Below are 22,374 nucleotides of genomic sequence, written 5' to 3'. Positions count from 1 at the left end.
AAGTTTGAGGACTAGAATGGAAGGCAGGTGGGGAACCTGGACCAAGGACTGCTTGCTGGCCAATGGTCTTACTCACTGGAAATTCTAAATAAGACCAGAGCCAAAGTGTAAGGGGGGGTTCTAACCAGCATCTGTATATTCCGCTCCAATGGACCACCATCCCCACAACCCAGACATACTCATTCTCTTCTATTGGCCATCCAGAGCCTGTTACTCACATTATTCTAGTTGGCAACATGTGGGACGATGAAGGGGAAATATGGGAAACCCTAGCCTCTCTTCCGGCTCTTGACGGTCCCATCACTGGGCCCTGGGATCAGTGCGGTGGTGTGGCATAGCATGAGCCCTGGAGTCAGACAGACTTGGATCCAAATTCTGCCTCTGACACTTATTGGCTGTGTGGCCTTGAGCATATTACTTTATCTCCTTGAATCTAATTTTCTTTATCCATCTTACAGGATATCCTAAAGATTAAATGAGTTAATATAGGGTGTCCCCCAAAAATGTGTAAATACATTAACAGCTGATAGCTCACTTACATTTCACTCCTTTTCAGCATTAACTGATCTGAAATAAGGGGTGAAGCCAGACTACGCTTTGAACAAAGAAAATTTATGCTAACATGCCACGCCACTACACTTTTTTCATGGGGATGCATAAAAGATAAAGTTTACGGTTCAGCCGAAACCGGTTTGGCTCAGTGGATAGAGCGTCGGCCTGCGGACTGAAAGGTCCCGGGTTCGATTCCGGTCAAGGGCATGTACCTTGGTTTCGGGCACATCCCCAGTAGGGGGTGTGCAAGAGGCAGCTGATCAATGATTCTCTCTCATCGATGTTTCTAACTCTCTATTCCTCTCTGTAAAAAAAATCAATAAAATATATTAAAAAAAAAAAAAAGTTTACAGTACAGAACCAGCAACAGTCAATGAATTGAAGGCGCATGAATATCGAATGAAATGATTCTTAATGTTTGTGATTCCATTGCTTCAGTTATCAGCAGTGTGTAGACCAGATGGTCATCAATTTGAAAACAGGCGTTGACAAAGAAATTGTTCATTTCTGTAGATTCTTTTAAATTTTGAAATTGAACTATATGTTAATAAACAATGACTTCATCCTCAAAGTGTGTGTATATATTTTTGAGAAACCCTGTATACATGTGCCTCGCACACAGTTGGCACTTAAACTACTTAATACATGTTCAATATAAGAGTCTCACAATACAAGGGAGAACCAGGACTTCCTTCTTTCCTGACTCTCAGGTCCTAACCGATTGCTTTCATGGTAGGTGTGCATGCATACACGCCTGTGTGGTCAAGGTGGGGTGGCGAGCAAAGCTGTACAGTTCTAGTTTAGATCCTAAGCAGGAACTCAGGGAGGAGAAGGGACATGGAAAGAATCTTGTCAGAGGAGGCACCCGGAGCTCCTTTCCCTCCCCCAAAGAGGATTCTGACCAGCTGGATCCTTGGAATTCAGAGACAATACTGCTCCTGGGAGGCGCCTTCTCTTACAGGACTAATTCCAGCGCCTCTGCTGACTCAGTCTCACGAGCTGACCTCTGACTCCTCTGCTGGACTCAGGGAAGCTGGAAAGTGGTCATCAGCTCACCCCCTGAGCCAAACAGCTGCCGGGAGAGGGGGAAGAGCAGGGTCCCAGCTCTGCTCCACTTTTCCTTAGGAGTAAAGACAGCTGGGGCCTGTCGAGCAGCGCTATCTGGGAGCCATATGGACTGTTCTGTAGCTCTGCCATTCCCTCATCCAGCTGTAGTTGGCAGAGCCGACTTGGTCCCCAGCTTCCTATGCCTGACTGCCAAAGCCTCTCCCTCACATGAAACTCTGCCCTCTTGAGTCAAGCAGTGCATACATATGACCTCCCACATCTTGTGGACAGCATGCCCCAGCCCTTACTTACCTGTGAACTGAGGACTCAGGGCCTGAGGGTTATGGATAATATCTTTCCAAAGCAGTTCAAATTCTGGTATCCTAGCAACATTCTGAAGTAGTCTTACGAGGTCCCGGCCAATCATCAAACATTCCATGAACTTGATGGGGGTGAGGGGTTACAGATAGGAAAAAGAACAAAAACATGGATTGTTTACCTGCTGCGGAGGGGGCAAAGGAACAACATGTTCTAGGGAGGGGAAGAAGGAGGGTTGAAAGGATTATGTGATTTCTTCTGGAACGAAGGACTGGCTCCTAGCTGCTCAGGGGAAGAGGGCTAGAGGTGTCTTGTCCTCACCCGTTCCCGAAGCAGTGAGATGCAGAAGTCCACCTCCTTCTGCCGCAGGGCCTGAAGCGGGGCGGTCCCGTGGTGGTCCACAATGAGGCGGAGGTATGTGTAAACGGTCATGGCAATGAGGATGCTGCTCTTCAACACCAACTCCCTGCAGGGAGGGAAGACAATGGCACCTGCATGCTGTCCGCACCAGTCCACCCGCCCAATTCCCCTCATTCTTGGCTCCAGGATCTTAGAAATGTTTGATGATTAATTAGCACTGGAAGTAGGTTCTTTGGTTACTTGACTGCTCGCTCATACTATCCTTATCTAGGACTACGGCAAACGTGGGGACAACTTCCTACTTCTCTACCAGGTGTCCGATACAGATAATGCTGATGAAAGCATTTTCTCTTTACCATATAACTACCTGGATCTCAATAAAATAATTTTGTTTGTTGACTCCCTCCAATATCTACTGAGTGCCTCTCATGTGCCAAGCATGTGTGAGGTACTAGGGACAGAGGTAAGCCATAGCTTCTACCCAACTCAGATCCTGGGAAAAACACCTGTAAGTCTCCCTGAGTCAGTGGACCTCTGGGGATTACTAAGACCCTCTGAGAACCCTGGAGTTTCAGAGCACACTGTTTGAGCCCTTCCATCATGCTCCATTAACCACCCCACCATGATGCCACAAACCCTCCCCCGGATCGAGCTTCTCTCTCTCTCTCTCTCTCTCTCTCTCTCTCTCTCTCTCTCTCTCTCTCTCCCTCCCCCCACCCCACTGATTCCATTTCCAAACAATGAGTCACCTGCCCTAAATCACAAGCTGAAAAGGAGAACTTCATTTTGAATGGCAAAGCTCATTTTCCTAGGAGTTTTAGACTTTCTCTGGGAAAAAGACGGTAATGAAAGAATTGTGTGCTCTACTGCTTTAAAAGGGGTAGAAAAGATGCAGTGGGGAGATTCCAAATACTCCAATGCTGTCTCTAAAGTGCCAAAATTGGGGAGCCATCTTCTCCAAGCAACTAGTTTGTAATGGCTTTGGCACCCCTGCGGGAAGGAGCGAACCAGAGGAAGACGGGGAGTTTAATTAATCCAACCAGGCAACATCCTGATTCCGGAAAAGCGCTGCAGCCGCCTAATTAAGAGGCTCTGGCCTTTTCCTTGCACAGAATGAAAGCAGCAGCTAAGGACACTGGGGAGGGTCCCTCTCCCTGTCTGCCACCTTTTAACTCCACACCATAAGAAATGCTTGGGAGGGAGGGTGTGAGAGAGGGAGGGAGGGAGGGTGGGAGGGGAAGGGTGTGGAAGAGGACAGTTTTAAACTTCTAGGGACCTGCACCAAAGGATGTGTTTTGGAGAACAGAAAAGGCACTTATCTGACACTTGTATACTGAGACTGCACTCTACTTGCCCAATGAGGGGAAACCGAGCTTTTTTTTTTTTTAATGGGTAGTTGTTTGATAACTCTGCTGTCCTTTCTTCATTTTTTAAATATATATTTTTATTAATTTCAGAGAGAAAGGGAGAGGGAGGGAGAGAGAGATAGAAACATCAATGATTAAAGAGAATCATTGATTGGCTGCCTCCTGCTCGCCCCCTATTGGGGATCGAGCCCACAACCCAGCATGTGCCCTTGACGGAAATCAAACCTGGAACCTTTCAGTTCACAGGCTGATGCTCTATCCATTGAGCCAAACCAGCTAGGGCAGAAACTGAGCTTTAAGGTATGGGGACAGGAGGTATCTTTGCATTGGGAACAAAATGAGAAAAATTACTTTTTAGGAAAGTTGCTTACAGAAGTGATGAATGTATCTGTCCAGAAAAAGGAAGGAAGGAAGGAAGGAAGGAAGGAAGGAAGGAAGGAAGGAAGGAAGGAAGGAAGGAAGGAAGGAAGGAAGGAAGGAAGGAAAGAAGGAAGGAAGGGGAAGGAATCCCTCTGACCAGGACAGAGACATTCTGCAAAGACACCTAAGAGAAGCAGAGGACTGGTAAGAACCGGCTAGGATCTCCTATGCTGTGCGGTGGTGGGTGGTACCAATGATGATGGAGAAGTGACTCCAGTCACAGCTGCGGGTGCACGTCTGTGCCCAGGGCACTAGGTGGCACTGCACAGCTGACATGGCATATCTCTCAAGCCTGGGCAGAGCACAGAACACAGCCTTCTTTTTCAGAAGTGTGAGTAAAGGAGGAGGTCCATGGATACTAAGAAATAGCAGGAAATATGGATACTATGAGCCCTCTTAATTATTTGACTACTAGGGTGTCCTCATCCCGAAACAGACACTGAAATCAAGGAGGACTGGGGTCACAGGACCAAGAGGAAGGCCTCAGCTCTGGAATAGCCCTCATAACTTTTCTGGTCCTTTCTTTTGGTGGGGAAGGGAAAGAATCAGTGAGAAAACACAATATGCCCCCCACCCCCATGCCGCCCTACCACTCGAGCCTCCGAGTCCTTCATGCAAACCCTAGCAGGTCTTGATGATCTCCTCACTCCCCTCTCCCATGCTACTTCAACACACACACACACACACACACACACACACACACACACACAAAAAGAATATGGGTTGGATGGAAAGTTTTGGAAGGGAGAAAGGGTACCTGCCAGGCCTGGGTATTTGGCTGGCCCCGTTCTGCTGAGCTCATTCTCCCCCGCTCCCCACAAAGATAAACATTCCAAGGAGGTCTGGATCAAAAATAAACCCTTATCAGATGAAACTAGTTTTTCCTGGGCTCTGAGATATTTCAGCAGAGACCTCCTTTCCCACTCCTTCATCCCTTTGGGCAGATCATGGCATTAATTCCTTCACTTGTCACCATAGACCTGCTTCTCCCTCCCCTGCCTTAGTCTCTCTAACCTAAGGTGTTTGGGGTCACCTATTAGCCTTCATTAATAGTCTCTCCTTTCACCCTATCTCCCACACTTGCAACCAACAAGGCCATCTCTGGCTCTCTCCCCACCCTTCATGGTAGACTCTACCTCTGCTCCGTCAGGATGTCCAGAACACTTTCTGCCAACCAGATATTTTTTGACGTAATGTCCCCACCTAATCAAAGGGGAAGAAAAGAGAATCAGAATGATTCTAATTAGCTACTCAGATACACAATACATTTCGTCACCCATCCCACTGGTCCATCCTAACTGTTATCCATCACTGATGTTCTGAGTCTTGGGAAACTGCCTTTTGTTCTGTCAGGCTTTAAAAGTTTCCCCCTTTGCCTCCAGAGAGAAGGGAAGGGAAGGTTCTGGATTTTTCCAGAAACTAGAGCTGCAACTTTTCCAAAGAGTAGAGTTTGGAGTGGGAATATTTTGCCCTTGAAAAGGAATGTCTGGGAAGGAGACCATGGTTGGAAAGAAAGGAAGACATCTCAGAGAGGGCCCGAGAGGTGCCAGAGCCTGGGAACAGTAGCAGTCCAGAATGTGTACATCCCAAATCCTGTGTCGGGCTCATGACAGGCCCAGGGTTTCTTGTTTCCAGGTATCAGTCCACAGGGCTTGCTAAGGAACTTCTTGGGGCAGAATTAATATGCAGCAGCGCCAGACCAAAGTCTAAGGATGAGAAGTGAGGACTGAGAGTGGCTAACAGGGAAGAAGTGCCAGGAGCGTGGATAAAAATACCCCGCACAACGCTGTCTTGCCCCAGGTCCCAATTTGAAAATTCAATGTTCACATAGTCACACATTACATAAATTAAGGTTTACAGACATCAAAACAGGAGCATCCGTGTTACATAAAATCCTAAAGAAAGAAACAAGAACCAGCAGGCAATGGTGAAGGAGAGGCAGGCTCATTTTTAAACAAACACATGCGATCTTGCAGAAGGGGTAGGAAGTAGCACAGGCAGGCCTCTTGGACAGTCAGTGGCTTAGACAGATGTCACCAATGCCAAGAAGATAATAAAACCTAAATGTCAGGGTCTGTTCTATGACATGATTTGTCCCTCAAACTGGCCCTAATCAGATGTTGTGATTGTTAGGGAGCAAGTACACAGAACGTGGGGGTGGAGCCAAGAACGATGTCTGTTTCTGAAAGCATAATGTGATGGGAACAAATTATTGGCCCTTACTTCTCTCCCCATTCCTTCTAGATTCTTCCAGGTACAATACACCATAAACCCCAGGATACATTTCACTGATTATTGATGAGACTGAGCACCTTCTTGACTTGACTGGCTAAAATAAAATAGGTCAACTATTCTATGTCAGGCCTGAGTTTGGCAGGAAGAAATATGAGGCAAGACTTATTGATTCAAAAGGTGCCCCCTGATTTTTCAATTCCTTCTTCAACATATGTGGCCAGAAGACGCCTTCTTCAGAAGGAGAGTCTAAATGACCAGAAATGGAGTCTCTTAGGCACACAATCATTCTCCATGGCCTGGTGCAGTCTCTGGGCTCCTCTCCTTTCTTCTTTATGCTCTTGCCATCAAACTCACCAGCAATCTGCTTCATGAATGTCATGCATACACCATCAGCTCCCAGAACCCCACTCTTCACTAGTTCCCGTACCAACCACACCAACTAAAGGAGAAAGGAAAAAACAGATGAAGAGAAGGGCCTATGAATTTGAGAAACGGGCTAATCCAATAACATTACAACTCAGGTGTACAAAGACGGGGGTATGTTACCCCCGATTCCTCCTCTGTTCAGTCTTCGAGCTGGAGCTCTTTTCTTTCTGGCCTTACCTGAGTTCGGCAGGTGTCCTGCAACTTCAAGTACTTCTCCATAAGGATCTGGTTGATTTTATTCATGACGATATTCATGCCGTCGCGAGACACCAGAGCCAAGTCCCGGTAACACTGAGAAGAGAGTTTTGTAAGCAGCCAGCAAGCTGAGGATCCACTCCTGACCCCACCCACCGGGGGACCCCTGGCCTGTTCAACTTGACGCCAATATGAGTAGCAATGAAGGACTTGCCACTCTGGATGCTAACCTACCCCTTGCTCCATCACATGGAGTGGAGTGGGGAGTGGGGTGGGGGGGCAGACTGAGCTATTCTCTAATAAGGCAGAAAAGCCTGCTAAGAAAGGCTCCCTGTCCCCCCACTTCCCTTCTTAGGAAATGTCACACTGTTTGATGCCACAAGCTGAGCAAAGCCAGGTGGAGGCCATCTGCTTTTCATCTGCCAGGAAAAGGTCACCACAGAATGGGTTTGGTTGAACAGGCCACGAAGGATCACAGAGAAGTTTTTAAGCCTGTACTGTCCCGGCCAGAAGAAGCAAAGGGTTAGGAATATTAAAGGAAGAGGATCCAGGGACCTGGGCCCCAGAAAGAAAGGGCAAAACGAACTGAATTTCCTTAACTCTGGTGTCTTTCTTTTCTCTGGGCTGCCCTTTGCTTCTGCCAAGAATTGAAAAAGGAGGGGTCCTTATGCAAACCCACCCCTGGGGGAGCTGAGGGCGGTCATTCCAATTTCCTCTGAGAGCTCTGGCTTCCCTTTCCCCTAGAGCTTTTCTGACCCGGTCTCTCTGGAGACCAGACTCCTGGAGGAATACCTTAGGGGACCTCATTAGCGACCTTCTTAGCCTGCTGAGTTCTCTGCTGCCAGGGTCTGAGCACAAAGGGTAAAATTAGGTAGGCAGCATTCCACGACCTTGGAAGGCAGGCATCAGCCATAATAGCAATTAGAACAGCAATTATAATGCATTGGCATGGTGTGCCACGTTTGTATCATATATATATATATATATATATTATCGCATTTGAATTACATTAACAACCCTTTGAAATAGTACTGTTTATTATCTCTGTGTTTACAGATGAGGAAACAGGCATAGAGAGGTTAAAATAATTTGACCCATGTAACGTAAGAGATAAGAGGAAGAACAAAGATTCAAGTCTGGACAGTCCAATTGTAGAATCCATGCTCTTGACCACCCCCATACCGCCGATAGAAATCACTAAAAGAAGAGGCTGCTGGGATGGAACAAGAATTTACAGTGGTTCTAAGACTGCTAGATTTTTTAATATTTTTATTGATTTATTACAGAGAGGAAGGGAGAGGCTAGAGAGCTAGAAACATCAATGAGAGAGAAACACCAATCAGCCGCCTCCTGCATACCCGCCCCCGCCCTCCCCCCCCACTGGGGATTCACCCGCAACCAAGGCACATACCCCTGACCAGAATCGAACCTGGGATTCCCCATTCCGCAGGCCGACGCTCTATCCACTGAGCCAAACGGGTTTCGGCAAGACTGCTAGATTTTTAAACTCTTTCATCCTAAGTAGTCAAAAGAGGAGTACTCAGGACCAGCTGCTCCCTGGCCTTGGAGTGACTGGGAACTCCTAAGAGATTAGCTACTGCTGCTTCCTCTTGTCTCTAGTGTCCTGAAGTCAAACTAATTAATATAATGAAAATAACAGCATTTAGGGAATACCACCATGTGCCACAAACGTTTCATACCCAAAGGAAAACGTGATTATTCTCTGACTCCATCTGAGGTGAAGGCAGGGAGACCAAAAGTATAAACAAGGGAACGAGGAAGAGGTAAACCACTGCCAAAGGAAAACGTGATTATTCTCTGACTCCATCTGAGGTGAAGGCAGGGAGACCAAAAGTATAAACAAGGGAACGAGGAAGAGGTAAACCACTGCCAATGTGAGGTCAGTAAATGCTGGTAGTGTAGCCTGGAGCCTCCCCCAGATAGGGGTGCCACAGAATGCAGAGAGGATGAGGGAGGCAGAGAAAAACCTATGTCAGACCAAAGATAAGAGTCAACTAACCAGAGAAGAGCCCTCCAGTCTATTCAAAAGAAAGCAGAAACGTAGAACAGACCCAGAGCAGGGAAGGAAGGGTCTCTGAGGAGACGCTGGGTCAGATGAAGGAAGCAGACACCGTCTGCCTAATTTCATGCTCCCGCTGGGACCTTATCAACCACAACTGCTAGTCGCACGTGGCAGCCGGGTACCAGGAGTATCGTATTTCTGATGCTGCCAGTTTTCTCACCAACCTCTGTATCAGTTTGCTGAATGGCTTGGAAAACAAATAGAGGAGGAAGAGGGAGGACTCAGTAGGGATCAGAGAAGAGGAGTCTCAAAAGAAAGGAAAGGTGACAGGATGGTGCTATGGGAGCATATCTTCTTGGCTCTGTTGAGGTAGATATTCCATCCAGCCTCGACCCTCACAGCCCCCAACTTCCGGGAGCTGCCTGCTTAGAGAACTGTATCTAGACCAAGATCGGCCAGGGCCGGAGTCCTTGAGCCCTTGATGAAGAGAGATCTTGGCATTGATGTTAGACCCTTCTTTTTATCTACTGCCTACCAGCGCCTACAGGGAAGATAAGGCCCCCCGTTTGGCCTCTCTCCTCACTAGAGTCCTTCAGCCAGGCCTGCTCCCAGCTAGTCAGTTCAGACATCAAATAGGAAATAAATAGAAAAAAAAAAAAAAGTCAAAGAATATAAACATTCCTAAGAGTTGCCAAGAGAGCAGATGTAAATAAAGAAGGTACAACTGACTGAACCCAGTTTGGCTCAGTGGATAGAGCCTCAGCCTGCGACTGAAAGGTCCCAGGTTCGATTCCGGTCAAGGGCATATAGCTTGGTTGCCGGCACATCCCCAGTAGGGGGTGTGCAGGAGGCAGCTCATCAATGTTTCTCCCTCATTGATGTTTCTAACTCTTTCTCTCTCTCTTCCTCTCTGTAAAAAATCAATTAAAAAAAAAAAAAAAAAAGTACAATGGGAACAAAATCTACCCCATGCATATTCCACTCTCCACCAAAACCTGATCTGTTTTCTCTTTAACTAAGTTCTCTGGTTCAATCCACCCACTTAGAAGTCTTAGAGAGCTAGTCTTAACTCTTTGAACCTGCCTGCCAGCCACACAGGCTCCTCCCCTCACGTTCCCTGAGCAAATTCTCAGGTATTCAAGACTTAGTTTCTACTAACCGTGTTTCCCCGAAAATAAGACATCCTCCGAAAATAAGACTTAGCGCATGGAAAAATAAGACATCTCCTGAAAATAAGATCTAGCGCATCTTTGGGAGCAAAAATTAATATAAGACACTGTCTTATTTTCGGGGAAACAGGGTACCACCCTCTCCATTATCCACTGTGAAGATGCTGAGGATAATGGAGAAGGTGGTAGTAGAAACTACCACCTGGAATCCCCAATCCATCCTTAGGTTTCTGTAAAAGAGATAAAATTAACCCGAATAAAAAAAACCCTTAGAAAACACTCCCCTTGTTTTAAGCTAAAGCCTGAAACAATGCCTTAGGATCAGCCCTCATCAGTAACTCCCACCTAAAACTTCTGCAGGACAGAAGGATTTCACAACATAATCGCCCTTTTAGGGAGAAGGATCAAAGCACAATGGGGGATACGTCACTAACTCTTCCACCATAATCTGACCTGGCTCAAGGACTCTGAATGAGTCACTGATGGTTCTCCACTTGCCTAAAACTGTATCCTTCTATTTCTCCATCTTTACCCCCTTGGTCTAAAGAGGCCTGACCTGGGGGTCTGTCCGCCTAGGAAGCTCCCAGGTAAAGGATTTATATAGAAACCTTTAGCACGTGAACATAATCCTGATGTAGCTGGCCACCAGCAGTGAGACCCAAGGCGAGGGCTTGGGCCACCCCCAGAGGGCTATTGTAGGACACAAAGAAGACAAGGTACCCTAATCCCTTGCTGTGTCTGGATGACCAAATTCACAACATAATAAGCATTCATAATGCAGAGTCCTGGGGCCTCTCACGGCAGGTCAGGCAAAGAACTAGAAATACTCCACACATCCTGTTCCCTTGACCAGAGTTTACTAATTAATATACCCTCACCGATTCAGATTCCATCTGAAACAAATAAAAAAACAGCAGGCCCAGCTGGTGTGGCTCACTGGTTGAGCGTCAACCATGAACTAGAAGGTCATGGTTCAATTTCCTGTCAAGGCACAAGTTTGGGTTTCAGGCTTGATCCCCAGGGTGGGAGGCAGCCAATCAATGTTCCCTGTCATTATTGATGTTTCTATCTCTCTCTCCCTTCCACTCTGAAATCAAAACAAACAACAACAAAAACAGTGGGCAAAATAACTTTACATTAATATGATTAAATGAAGGGGGGGCAATGATAAAATATGTACACAGATAATAATTTAATTTAAAAAATTAAAAAAAAACAACAAAAAAACTAAACCTCCTCTTAACATAAAAAAAAGAAGATTAAAGGAGATTTTAATTGTATTTATGAAACCCACACAAGAAAAAATTAAACCTCAATCCCAATCCTTACACACCCAACTTTGCCAATAATTTCTTTAAAATAGAAGGGCTGCCTGGCCGGGCTGTTCAGTTGGTTTGAGCGTCATTACTATATGCCAGGGTTGTGGGTTCAGTCCCCGGTAAGAACACACACAATAAACAACCAATGAATGCATAAGTAAGTGAAACATCAAATCAATGTTTCTCTCTGTGTTTGTTACTCTCCCTTCCTCTCTCTCTCTCTAGTATTAATCAATCAATACATAATAAAATAAAATAGAGGGGCTAGACTCGATCATATCCCTGTTTAACACCACCAACTTGGCAACATTCATTTGTTTTCAAGGATCTTAATGACGAATTCAGTATGAAAATGAAATGCCAATTTCACTCAACAAGGTCCCAGCCCAGAAATGGCCTGTGAACCAAGGACTTGTGAGTACTTGCAGCCCCACCCTCCCAACAAGCATACCAGACCCTCCTCCAGCTGGCACCAGAGAGTACAAATACACCTGGTTGCCATGCCCATAAACCCTTCTCCTGAGGTTAATTCAAGCAGCTATGCCAGGGGACCTGGGCATCCTGTCTTTGTTCCTAGGAATGATTTTTCTTTGGTTCTCCTTGAACAAACAACAATGTCTCTGATATCCAGTTAACTGATAGATAAACTGGGAGAAGTTTAGGGAGAAGGGACAAAGCCACCAACCTCATATGGCTTTTTGGAAGGATTAAATGAGAACCTGTCTGCATACAGCTTAACACAACTGGGCACAGGGCATTGTTTGCCTTTTTCCACACTCCCCTTGCTCATGGGAGGGCCGGTGAGAATATTAAATTCTCCCACTCAAAGTTCTTCTCTGATAGTGACTTACAGTTAATGCCAGATATCAGACATACACTTTTAAACCAACAGGCCAAGACACAAAGGACACAGACCTGCTGGAAAGGGGAAATGTGAAGAGGCGAAAGACAGAATTTTGCTTCTTTATTATAGAAAGAACAGAATCCAAAGAGATCATCCTGTCCAGTCCCTCACCTCCAGGAAGGACCCCCTTAAACCATTCCACATAAAGAAAGCTCTGTGAAAACCCCAGCCTAGTTTTCATGTAGTATTCCTCAGGAAGTCTAATTCTCGTTAGTCCATTACATTATTACTGTAGCAATCATCTAACATTAAGCTGTCTAATTTAAATCCTACCTGCTGCAACCTTAAGCCGGCTTTCTATTCACCTGCCAGTGACAGAGCCTGAAAACTACAGGTTACGCACTCTGGGTAAGAACTCTCCTGGTTACAGTTGTCCTGTTCTCTAGATTACAGATTATACCCCGAGTCCTTTAGCCTTGACTTGTAAAGCTAAAATTTGAAGCCTTTTATATGCTTCTCACTCTCACAACTGCCTTTTAACTTCAGAATCTAGAGACAGAGAAGGGACTTTAGTCAGAGAATGACAGATTCATGGAGCGTAAAAAACTGCATTTAGAGACCGAGGTGGCCCAGCTCTGCTCACAGTGTCTGGCACTGTGCCATGAAGCCACATCCATGTTCCACCGTATTCCCAGATCGGATCTGAGACGGGTCTGTGGATCCAGAGCAGGGTATCTTACCTTCTGGGCTTGAGCAGGTTCAGTGAGGACAAGAGTTAAGAGACCCAGGCAGATTTCCTCATGTTGGGGGGGGCCTTTGCATACCTGGGATCAGAGGAAGAAAAAAGAATTGTTTTTCTCCTAAGCAACCCACAAAGGAGCATCATCAACTCTTAAATCCGAGGATTCCTTCTCCAGAAAGCGATAGGGCATCTGTTCTAGGGGAGAGGTGGAGGGAAAGGATACACCTTTATTGCTTTTCTCCAAGGCTTGATGCAGACCAGGAGCAAAAAATTAAGTGTTTAAAATGGAAAAAAACAAACCCTCCTCCACATCCTCCTCCAGACCTTAACAGCCTTCAGCAGAGCAGGAGCTGTAAACAGTCATGGAGTAACAAGCACAACTACCAGGGGAGGGTGGGAGAAAGGGGGAGAGATAAATCAAAGGACTTGTATGCATGCAGATAAGCCTAACCAGGGGTCACGGACAACAGGGGGGTAGGAGCATACTTGGGAAGTGATTTGGAGTGGGAATGGGGGGATGAGGACAATTATGTGATACCATAATCAATAAAAAATAAAAAGTAAAAAAACAAACAAACAAACAAACAAAAAACTACCAAGCCAAGTCCTTGGGAAAATCAATCATTGAACCTCTGACATTTGTAAGGTGAAGACATAATGACAATTAAAAAAATAATAATAACAAAATAATAAGTGGGTAATACTTATAGGGCATTCACTATCTGCCATTTTTCTAAGTCCTTCATATGTGCTATTTACAATATTTTTTTAAATATATTTTTATTGATGTTTAAAAATATATATATTTTATTGATATTTTTAGATTGGAAGGGAGTGGGATAGAGTCAGAAACATCGATGAGAGAGAAACATCGATCAGTTGCCTCCTGCACATCTCCTACTGGGGATGTGCCTGAAATCAAGGTACATGCCTTTGACCAGAATCGAACCTGGGACCTTTCAGTCCGCAGGCCGACACTATATCCACTGAGCCAAACCAGTCAGGGCTACAATATTTTACACCACAGATTAGAACATGTGAAAGATCACATGGGTAAGAATGGTTTACAAAGAAAAAAGTCACTATGGAACTGTTATTATTTAAAGATGCCTAAGGGTCCAGTGTGGCACAGTGGTTGGGCATCGACCTATGAACCAGGAGGTCATGGTTCATTCCAAGCCAGGGCACAGAACTGGGTTGCTGGCTTGATCCCCAGTAGGGGATGTGCAGGAGGCAGCCAATCAATCATGCTCTGTCATAATTGATGTTTCTCTCTCTCTCCCTCTCCCTTCCTCTCTGAAATCAATAAAAAAAATATATATATATATATATATTATATATATATATATATATATATTTTTTTTTTTTTTTTTTTAAAGATGCCTAAGGCTCTAAGGCACATGTGTCAAACACAAGGCCCGCGGGCCAAATCCAGCCCGCCAGGCCTTGCAATGTGGCCCGCACCGCGCTGTCATCACTGCACTCCGCTGTCAGTTTATGACATTGTCAGTTTATGACTGTTCAGTAAACCATTCGGCCCGCGATTTAGGCTGGATTTTAGATTTTGGCCCCTTCTCTCATTGAGTTCGACACCCCTACTCTAAGGCATTAACTTCAGTTCCCTAATTTCTAGCCATTTAAGTCTTTTCATCTTTCTGATCATGTCTTAGAACTTCCAAATAAGCAGAAACGGATAAGGGGAGAGAGCATTATACTCACGTAGGCATTAAGGGCATCATTGGCCTCTCGCTCTGAGACACCAGTAGTCATCGATGTCACAATGCTCATACACCTTTCCAATCTCTGTGAACAAGTGAGAAAAAGTTAACAGTGAAACACTTCTGGCCCAAAAATGTTTTAGAAATTCCAACATCATTATGTCTCTAGAGCTAACTACCATCACTATAGGTATAATCAGCAAAATCCAGAACGTGGGAAAATTGACACGTGACCTGATTCCTTTAACACGTAAACTGCAAGAAAAAAAGTCCTGGCTGGGTGACTCGGTAGGTTGGAGCAAAAAAACGTTATAGGTTTGATTCCTAGTCAGAGTGCACATACCTAGGTTGCAGGTTTGATCCCATTGGGGCTCATTCAGGAGGCAACTGATCAATGTTTCTCTCTCTCTGAAAATCATTAAAAACAGGCCTACCCAGTTTTGCTCAGTGGATAGAGCATCGGCTTATAGGCTGAGAGATTCCAGGTTTGATTCCAGTCACCAGGTTGTGGGCTCAATCCCCAGTAGGGGGTGTGCCGGAGGCAACAGATCAATGGTTCTCATCATTGATGTTTCTATCTCTTTCTCCCTCTCCCTTTCTCTCTGAAATTATATATATATTTTTAAATTTAAAAATAAATATCACTAAAAACAAATCCTTGGGTGAGGATTAAAAATAGAACACTTTTTAAAAATGCAAGGAAAAAAAGCAAGAAGAGGGATACCTATACATTAAAGGAGACTTAAAATTATAACCCATGGCCCTGGCTGCTTTGGCTCAGTGGTTATAATATCAGCCCACAGCCGAAACCAGTTTGGCTCAATGGATAGAGCGTCGGCTTGGGGACTGCAGGGACCCGGGTTCGATTCCGGTCAAGGGCATGTACCTTGGTTGCGGGCATATCCCCAGTGGGGGATGTGCAAGAGGCAGCTGATCGATGACTCTCTCTCTTCTAGCTCTCTCTCTCTCTCCCTTCCTCTCTGTACAAAATCAATAAAATATACTAAAAAGAATATCAGCCCACAGACTGAAGGGTCTTGGGTTCAATTCCAGTTCTAGGGCATGTACTTCGTTTGATCCACAGAGTGAGTGTAGAAGGCAACCAATCAATGTGTCTCTCTCACATAGATGTCTTTCTCCTTCTCTCTGTGAGGAAAAGAAAAAGACTAATGGAGAACAAAAGGCCAACCTAAAACCTGCTGGCTCTAGTCAAAGGTGGGATGGCTGCATTAAAACCTACTCAGGAGCCACTCTGGTTTCAAAGGAAAGCTCTCTTACATGCCATGTGCTCAGCATCCTAAGGAGAGCCTAGTCACTGTCCCCGTTCCAAAGAAGCATCTAATACTAAATATTGAGAAAATATATCCATGTTAAGTCAATGGGTCTCATCATCACCACCTAAACTACTTCCTGAGTCTTTTTATCTTGATTAACCCCAAAACTTTTTTCCTTTAAATATATATTTGATTAATTTTTACAAAGAGAAAGGGAGAGGGATAGAGAGCTAGAAACATCGATGATGAGAGAGAAACATCCATCAGCTTCCTCCTGCACATCCCCATCGGGGATGTGCCCGCAACCAAAGTACATGCCCTTGACTGGGAATCGAACCCGGGACCCTTCATTCCGCAGTCTGACACTCTATCCACTGAGCAACACCGGACAGGGCAACCCAAAAACTTTTTAAGGAAAATCAGTTTCCAATCCCCAGTGATAATGATGCTGGGAAAAAGGGACAAAGGCTGGCAATTTACTTCCCTGATCCTAGAGGTCATCACAAAACATCTCGTTGAGAACTGGTTGTACTGCCGCATTGTGAGGAACCAGCAAATAAGGACAAAGGGAGAGAGGCCTGAAGGCAATCATGTCTCTCCTTTGACAGTCCACCCTAAGAGTGTCGGTGGCACAGGAAACAACTGAGTGTCAAGGCAAGGAGCTCCCACAGCCACAAAGCTTCGATCTAAAATAGGCCCAAAGCCACTCGGGTTCGAAGGTGTAATAACGTCACTATCCACACCAGGCCTATCCCTCAAATTAGGTCAGATCACTGTGTCCAGCCTTAATCAACAGCACCTGTGTACTTGTGAAAAGGAGCTGTGAGATCACATGAAAGCTGAGCTGTGACTCTCTCAACCCACCTCACCCACAAGCTCTGAGATTCATCATTACCGAGTCGAGCTCCTGTGTAAGGGGAGGGAAGGAAAAACTTCAGGTTGCATTTCTCTTCGTAAACCTTATCCCTCTCCACCCGAGGTAGTTATCAATGACCGCAGCTTCAGTGCGTCCAGTGGCTAGGCCCAAACTATTTTTGCTGACAGCTCTGCGGGGACCTGTTCACCCAGCCTAGGTTAACAAGCAGAATCAAAGTGGAGGATGATGAGACACAAGCAGCAGCACAGCATCCTAGTATCCTACATATTGCTTCCTCCTCGAAGGAAAAATCTGTTGAATCAACAGAGATGCAAGTCAAATAACAGCAGCAAGCTAATAAGCAAACTGGCCAGCAGGACCCCACCACCACTTGCTGGCCTTGGGCTAATCTGGGGTGAATTGCTTATCCTCTCTCATCTGAAAATAGAAACAAAGCCTATATTGCGATGATACTCTAGAGCAGTGTTTCCCAAACTTTTGACATATGTGTACCCCTTCTATAATTTTTGTAACGCTGAGTGCCCCTCGTACTCATGAGAACGTAGAATTAGGCGCAGCTAAGCACGGTGCAGTGTATATCCCCACCAAACTCTTCCCGTACCCCTGGGGGTACCCGTACCACACTTTGGGGAACACTGCTCTAGAGGATTAAGCAAGATAATGTACATAACGTGAAAGCACCTAGCACGCAGCCTCAGTTGAATTAGAATCTATTCCCTTTGGGAGGAAGCTCAGCAACTGCACAACTAACTCTCCGAGGACCAGACTGATCCCCGCCACTATGGCTAATGGCTCACCCTTAGAGATGCCTGAAGACGGAATCCTGCTGCTACAGAACACGGGTTAAGTCCCTAGCCAGTCTGCAAGCTTCCTCTCCTACTTACCTTCTGTAAACGTTTGCCTTCTAGAAGAGAAGAAAAAAGCTCAGGGGCGAGGGAAGGAAGCCTGCCTGATGGACCTTGCACCAAGATCCTACCGCAAAGACAAATACACAGCCCTGCAGCCGTGATGGAGCAGAGACCTTGGGCTGAACCAGGTTTCTCCAGGCCCCTTCTCAACCTTCCGAACTCCACGCAGAGGCCTGAGGCGGTTCTGTGAGTCACTGCCCAGTGGAGAAGAAAAGTGGCCCCTGGGGAAGTCGGGATGTAGAAGCGGGAGAGTCCAGAATGTGGATGTGTAGATAAAAGCAGTGAGGAAAGAAAGGTGAGGGCCAGTCCTTCCAGGCGACAGAAGTATGAAAGATGCTCCTCTTTCCGAACTACAGGAATTACTTTTCCAAACACGGATGGAGAACTAATTACAAGCCATTCAGAAGGACAGAAGGACCACACTGCCTCAAAGAGGGCGACAGGAGGCCAAATCTCTCTAATCAAGTAGCAGTACCCCTCCCCGCACAGTCTCGACAGACCCTTAATAAAGGTGGAATCTACATGCAGTTGCCAACAGCTGGCACAACGGCTCTGTTCGGAGCAAGCCCTCCACAGTAGCCCCTCAGAGAGCTGAGTAATGATTTACAATTTCTAGGAGCTTCTGAGTTAATTTTTCTAGTATTCAGAGAACTTGGTTTCCATGATAGCAGCAGTGGGTGGAGCATGGGCAGAGGGTGGGAGGTGGCCTTTCAGTTTTCCAGTCTGTACCTGGACAAAATTCTACCAACTTCAGGATCTGATCCAACCTGCAAAATCCCAAGGACCCGCATTATCGAACAAGTTGGGTTTCAAGTATTCCACAACCAAGAGTCACGTATTTGAGAAACAAGGGTTTAAGGGGCAGTGGGGGGTGGGGGTGGGGGCTAGGATCAGATAGAGATGGCTTAACGCCCATTCCCTAGAGATTCCTCACACAGACATGAATTATTCCTTGGAGAAAACCTGGAAGGCACATACCCCTAACCAAAGGCAACCCTGACACCTGCCCATAGCTTAAGAGGAAGTTCTGCAGCTCCTGCTATCAGCCTGACTTTCAAATGGACAGGGTCCTTCCCAGCAGAGACTGGAGGCAGACGGGGCGGGGGGAGGGGGGGGGAGGGGGGGCGCGGCGAACTGAGAAAGTTTATGAGCCTAGGAGCTACGTGTTCTAAAGGCTTCCAATCTGTGGCACTATTTTTATCTCATTCCCAAAAGGGGAGAGGGATCGGCAAGAATTCCCTCTTCAAAGAGAGGAACAGAGCCAAGGAGAAGAAAGGATACAACCACCGCTCCCTTGGGTAGAGGAGTCCCAGGCCCTGCCTGGTCTGCTCCTCACCAGAGCTCCGTATTCCGACTCCTAAGGGGCCCTTCCTCATCAGGCCAGCTCTAATGACCCATCTCTTCACTACCATAACCAGTTTTGTTTTGTTTTTAATATATTTTATTGATTTTTTTACAGAGAGGAAGGGAGAGGGAGAGAGTTAGAAACATCGATGGGAGAGGAATATCAACCAGCTGCCTCCTGCACACCCCCTACTGGGGAAGTGCCTGCAACCAAGGTACATGCCCTTGACCGGAATCGAACCCGGGACCCTTGAGTCCGAAGGCCAACGCTCTATCCACTGAGCCAAACTGGTCAGGGCTACCATAATCAGTTTTGTTTTGTTTTTTGTTAACCTTCCTATGGTAAGTTAACTTAGTCTTTAGATGGTGAGTTCTGGAAAGCAGCTCTTGGGTCTCCCTCATTCTAGTTCCTATCAGACTCAGCACACAGTAAACATGTGTGGTCAGGAGGCTAACTCTGCGTCCCCAGGCAACAGGTAGGCCTGTGTTAGAAGATAACCGAACGAGAACAAGCAGAGAGATCAGTCAGTCTCCGTGAGGCTTTGGTAACTTCTGTGCAGAGATCTGTGGGGAGACCTGGAGGAAGACGCCAGGAAAAGATGCCCTTAGAGGCACTCTGGTCTAATGGGAACCATACACATGGGGTTAATAGCAGAGCAGCAAGAAAAAAAAAAAGGGGGGGGGGGGGAGAGCAACACGAATTGCAAAAAATAACAACAAAACAAAAACAGAGTGGCAAGGCTTGCTGTAAAGTTCAAATGCAAAGGGCAAAGGGCAAAGAAAGGGGGAGCCCAAGACATGCTGGAAACATCTACACCACGAAGGATTTCCGGGGAAAAAAGAGACCCTTCCTCCCCCCTCCCCCTGGAAACAGTTAAAAGTTCACTCTCAGACAGACCGAAACAGCGAGAAAATAAATGCTTCTTCCTCTCCCTTGCCTTCCCCTCCTGCCATCCAACTGCGTTTACTAGTCAACACGTCGCGGCTCAGAACAGGATGCTGATTCTGTGGCACAAACTGGAGCAAAGGCAGGATGGCTCTAACCATCATGGTGGTCAGTGAACAGATGTTCATCCCACTTTTGGGGACTTCTCCCCTCCCTCCAGTGCTACAGCAAAGGGCTCAATCTATACTTTGTCAATGCCAGTGGCCACTTCTGAAAGAGTGGGCAACTCAAGCTGCCAAACAATCCTGAAGTCATTATTTGTTTGGGAATACATGACCCTTAGGAGCACTGTGCATGTTCCTAGTTATATCTACTTTAACTGATCAAAACAACAGGAGAAATCAAACTTTGATCTTCCTAAAAGCACAAGGAATGATGGGGGAGAGGCATGACAGGAAGCCTATCTGTGAGTAGACATGTGCTGGCGGATAATCCGCACAGTTGCTATCCAGCCACCTCTTGATTCACAAAACTCCTTTCTGTACATATATCCCACCATCTGAACCTGAACCAGCATGTCTTCACATCTAAACCCTGAATGCCACCTGCCTGCCTGCCCTCCCTCTGACAGCTGATGAAGGGCAGTGACAGCTACAAGCAGGGAAATGGCCAGGGAAGAGCCAGGATCTAGCTTCCTCACCCTGTCCCTGGATAACCAAGCTGAACGCATTAGAGCCTATGGACAGTTCCACCATCATTTCCCATATCTGGGTCTCATATTCCTAAGTCTGTCTCTTGGCATGTGACAATGGAAAGAGATGCATGATCCAATCTTGGGGGAGGGGGGACAGGGGAAGAGGAACAAGTGGGGAGAGGGAGGAGAGGCCTACTAGCCCTAATCTAAAACCCCATTACAGTCCGCTCCATCACCTCACTCCACCCACGTCCTTGGCATCTCTGTGCGCGCCGTCTGGTTCTGAAGGTGCTCCTCACCCCACTGCTGCCAGACGCTGCTGACTAAACACTACCACGTTTCCTGAAGTTTTCACTCACTCCAAATGCCCGGCTAAGGGGGCATTTCCGATCTTGCTCCCCGTATATATCATCAATTTGGTTCAAGTGAAGTGTTTCAAAAATTCATAAATAAATACATAAATAAAGACATGCCCAGTTAACATCAACTGGCAATTGTCTGTGCCTACATGAAGTCAATACTACCTAACCTAAGGGTTCAAGATCTGCTAAAAGTTCCTATGGGCCCCCAGACACGTACACACACACACATTACTTCTCAACATATGACCTAAGTCTGAAACAGGGCAAATATGAATAGCTGTGGCCTGTATGTGGAAAGTTATATTTAAAAAAAAAAAAAAAAAATCGGTTGGTCTGGATGCTGTATCCCTTCCTCAGCACCCCCCACCCATTTTCAAACTAGTGGCTTCTGTTGCCATGACAACCTGTCCAGGAAGTTGGCCCGCACTTCTTCCTTCAGGAACAGGAAGTGTGGAACAGTGTGTTGCCTTAGAAAAAACTTGAAGGCCTACCCCCCCCCCTTCACCCCCACCCCATATCCGCTCCAGTATTCCCTCCTCAACCCCATTTCTTAACTCCCTTCCCCTCCCCCCACACCTACCTCCTCTAACTCATCCTTGGCATCCAAACTGGTGGAAAGTAGCAGCCTCCCCCCTCCTGGGGCTCCTGCTCCCGCTCCTCCTCCACCTCCCGCCGCTCCTGAAGCAGCAGCTGCTGCTGCCCCCTTTCCCTTCTGCAACTCCATGGCTGCAGCCCGGAGGCGGGAGGAGGCCAGGGAGTGGATGGGTGGGCAGTCCTAGGAATGAGGACCTCTGGGCTGCCAGGGACGGGGGGCAGAAGGGACTGGGAGGGGGGGAGGGAAGGGAAGGGTCCCTGTCCTCTCCACGCCTCCCTCCTCTGCGGAAGGCCGCTCTGGAGGAGGCCCTGCCGTGGAGTGGCAGCGCCGAGGGGGCGCCGTTAGCTCCTAAGTCTGCTGGAGTGGGGGCTGCGCCCCTATGGGGAGGGGAGGAGAGGCCGCCGGCCCTGAGGGAGCGGGAGCTAAGCCCCTTCTGGCTTCTGCCCCTGAGAGAAGTGGGGAACCCCTAAGTTTCTGCCTCAGGAGGTGGGTGAGAGAGGAGTCCTGCCCCGAAGCAGGGGCTGGGGAGCCTTCCTGGCGGGTGCCTCAGGGGTTAGAGAGCGAGGTTCCTTTGGATCCGTTCCCTGGGGGGTGAGGGGGAGGCCATGAGCGCTACAGGAAGGCACCGAGGGCCAGCTTCTCCCTACACCACACAGAGGCGGCCATGGTGGAAGGGCGGGGGGTGGGAAGCTGAGGGCG

At 46.9% G+C, this 22,374-nt stretch overlaps 1 protein-coding gene across 1 annotated transcript in view; it reads right to left on the bottom strand.

The window, feature by feature from the left end:
- The window catches only part of INTS3 (integrator complex subunit 3), a 37,991-nt gene extending 15,617 nt beyond the window's left edge, over positions 1-22,374 (bottom strand). Inside the window, exons 1-8 of the mRNA XM_084866747.1 lie at positions 21,661-22,374; positions 14,737-14,820; positions 13,016-13,099; positions 6,903-7,016; positions 6,654-6,738; positions 5,201-5,267; positions 2,239-2,383; positions 1,912-2,041 (exon numbers count right to left, since the gene is read on the bottom strand). Of these exons, the coding sequence (XP_084722873.1) occupies positions 1,912-2,041; positions 2,239-2,383; positions 5,201-5,267; positions 6,654-6,738; positions 6,903-7,016; positions 13,016-13,099; positions 14,737-14,820; positions 21,661-21,804 (853 nt within the window). The 5' untranslated portion in view covers positions 21,805-22,374. The remainder of the gene's footprint in view (positions 1-1,911; positions 2,042-2,238; positions 2,384-5,200; positions 5,268-6,653; positions 6,739-6,902; positions 7,017-13,015; positions 13,100-14,736; positions 14,821-21,660) is intronic.

Source organism: Pipistrellus hanaki (genome assembly GCF_964339955.1).
Source record: "Pipistrellus hanaki genome assembly, chromosome: 18".
Lineage (NCBI taxonomy): Eukaryota > Metazoa > Chordata > Mammalia > Chiroptera > Vespertilionidae > Pipistrellus > Pipistrellus hanaki.
The sequence above is the reverse complement of the archived record's forward strand: the minus strand, read 5'-3'. Positions and strand labels throughout refer to the sequence as shown.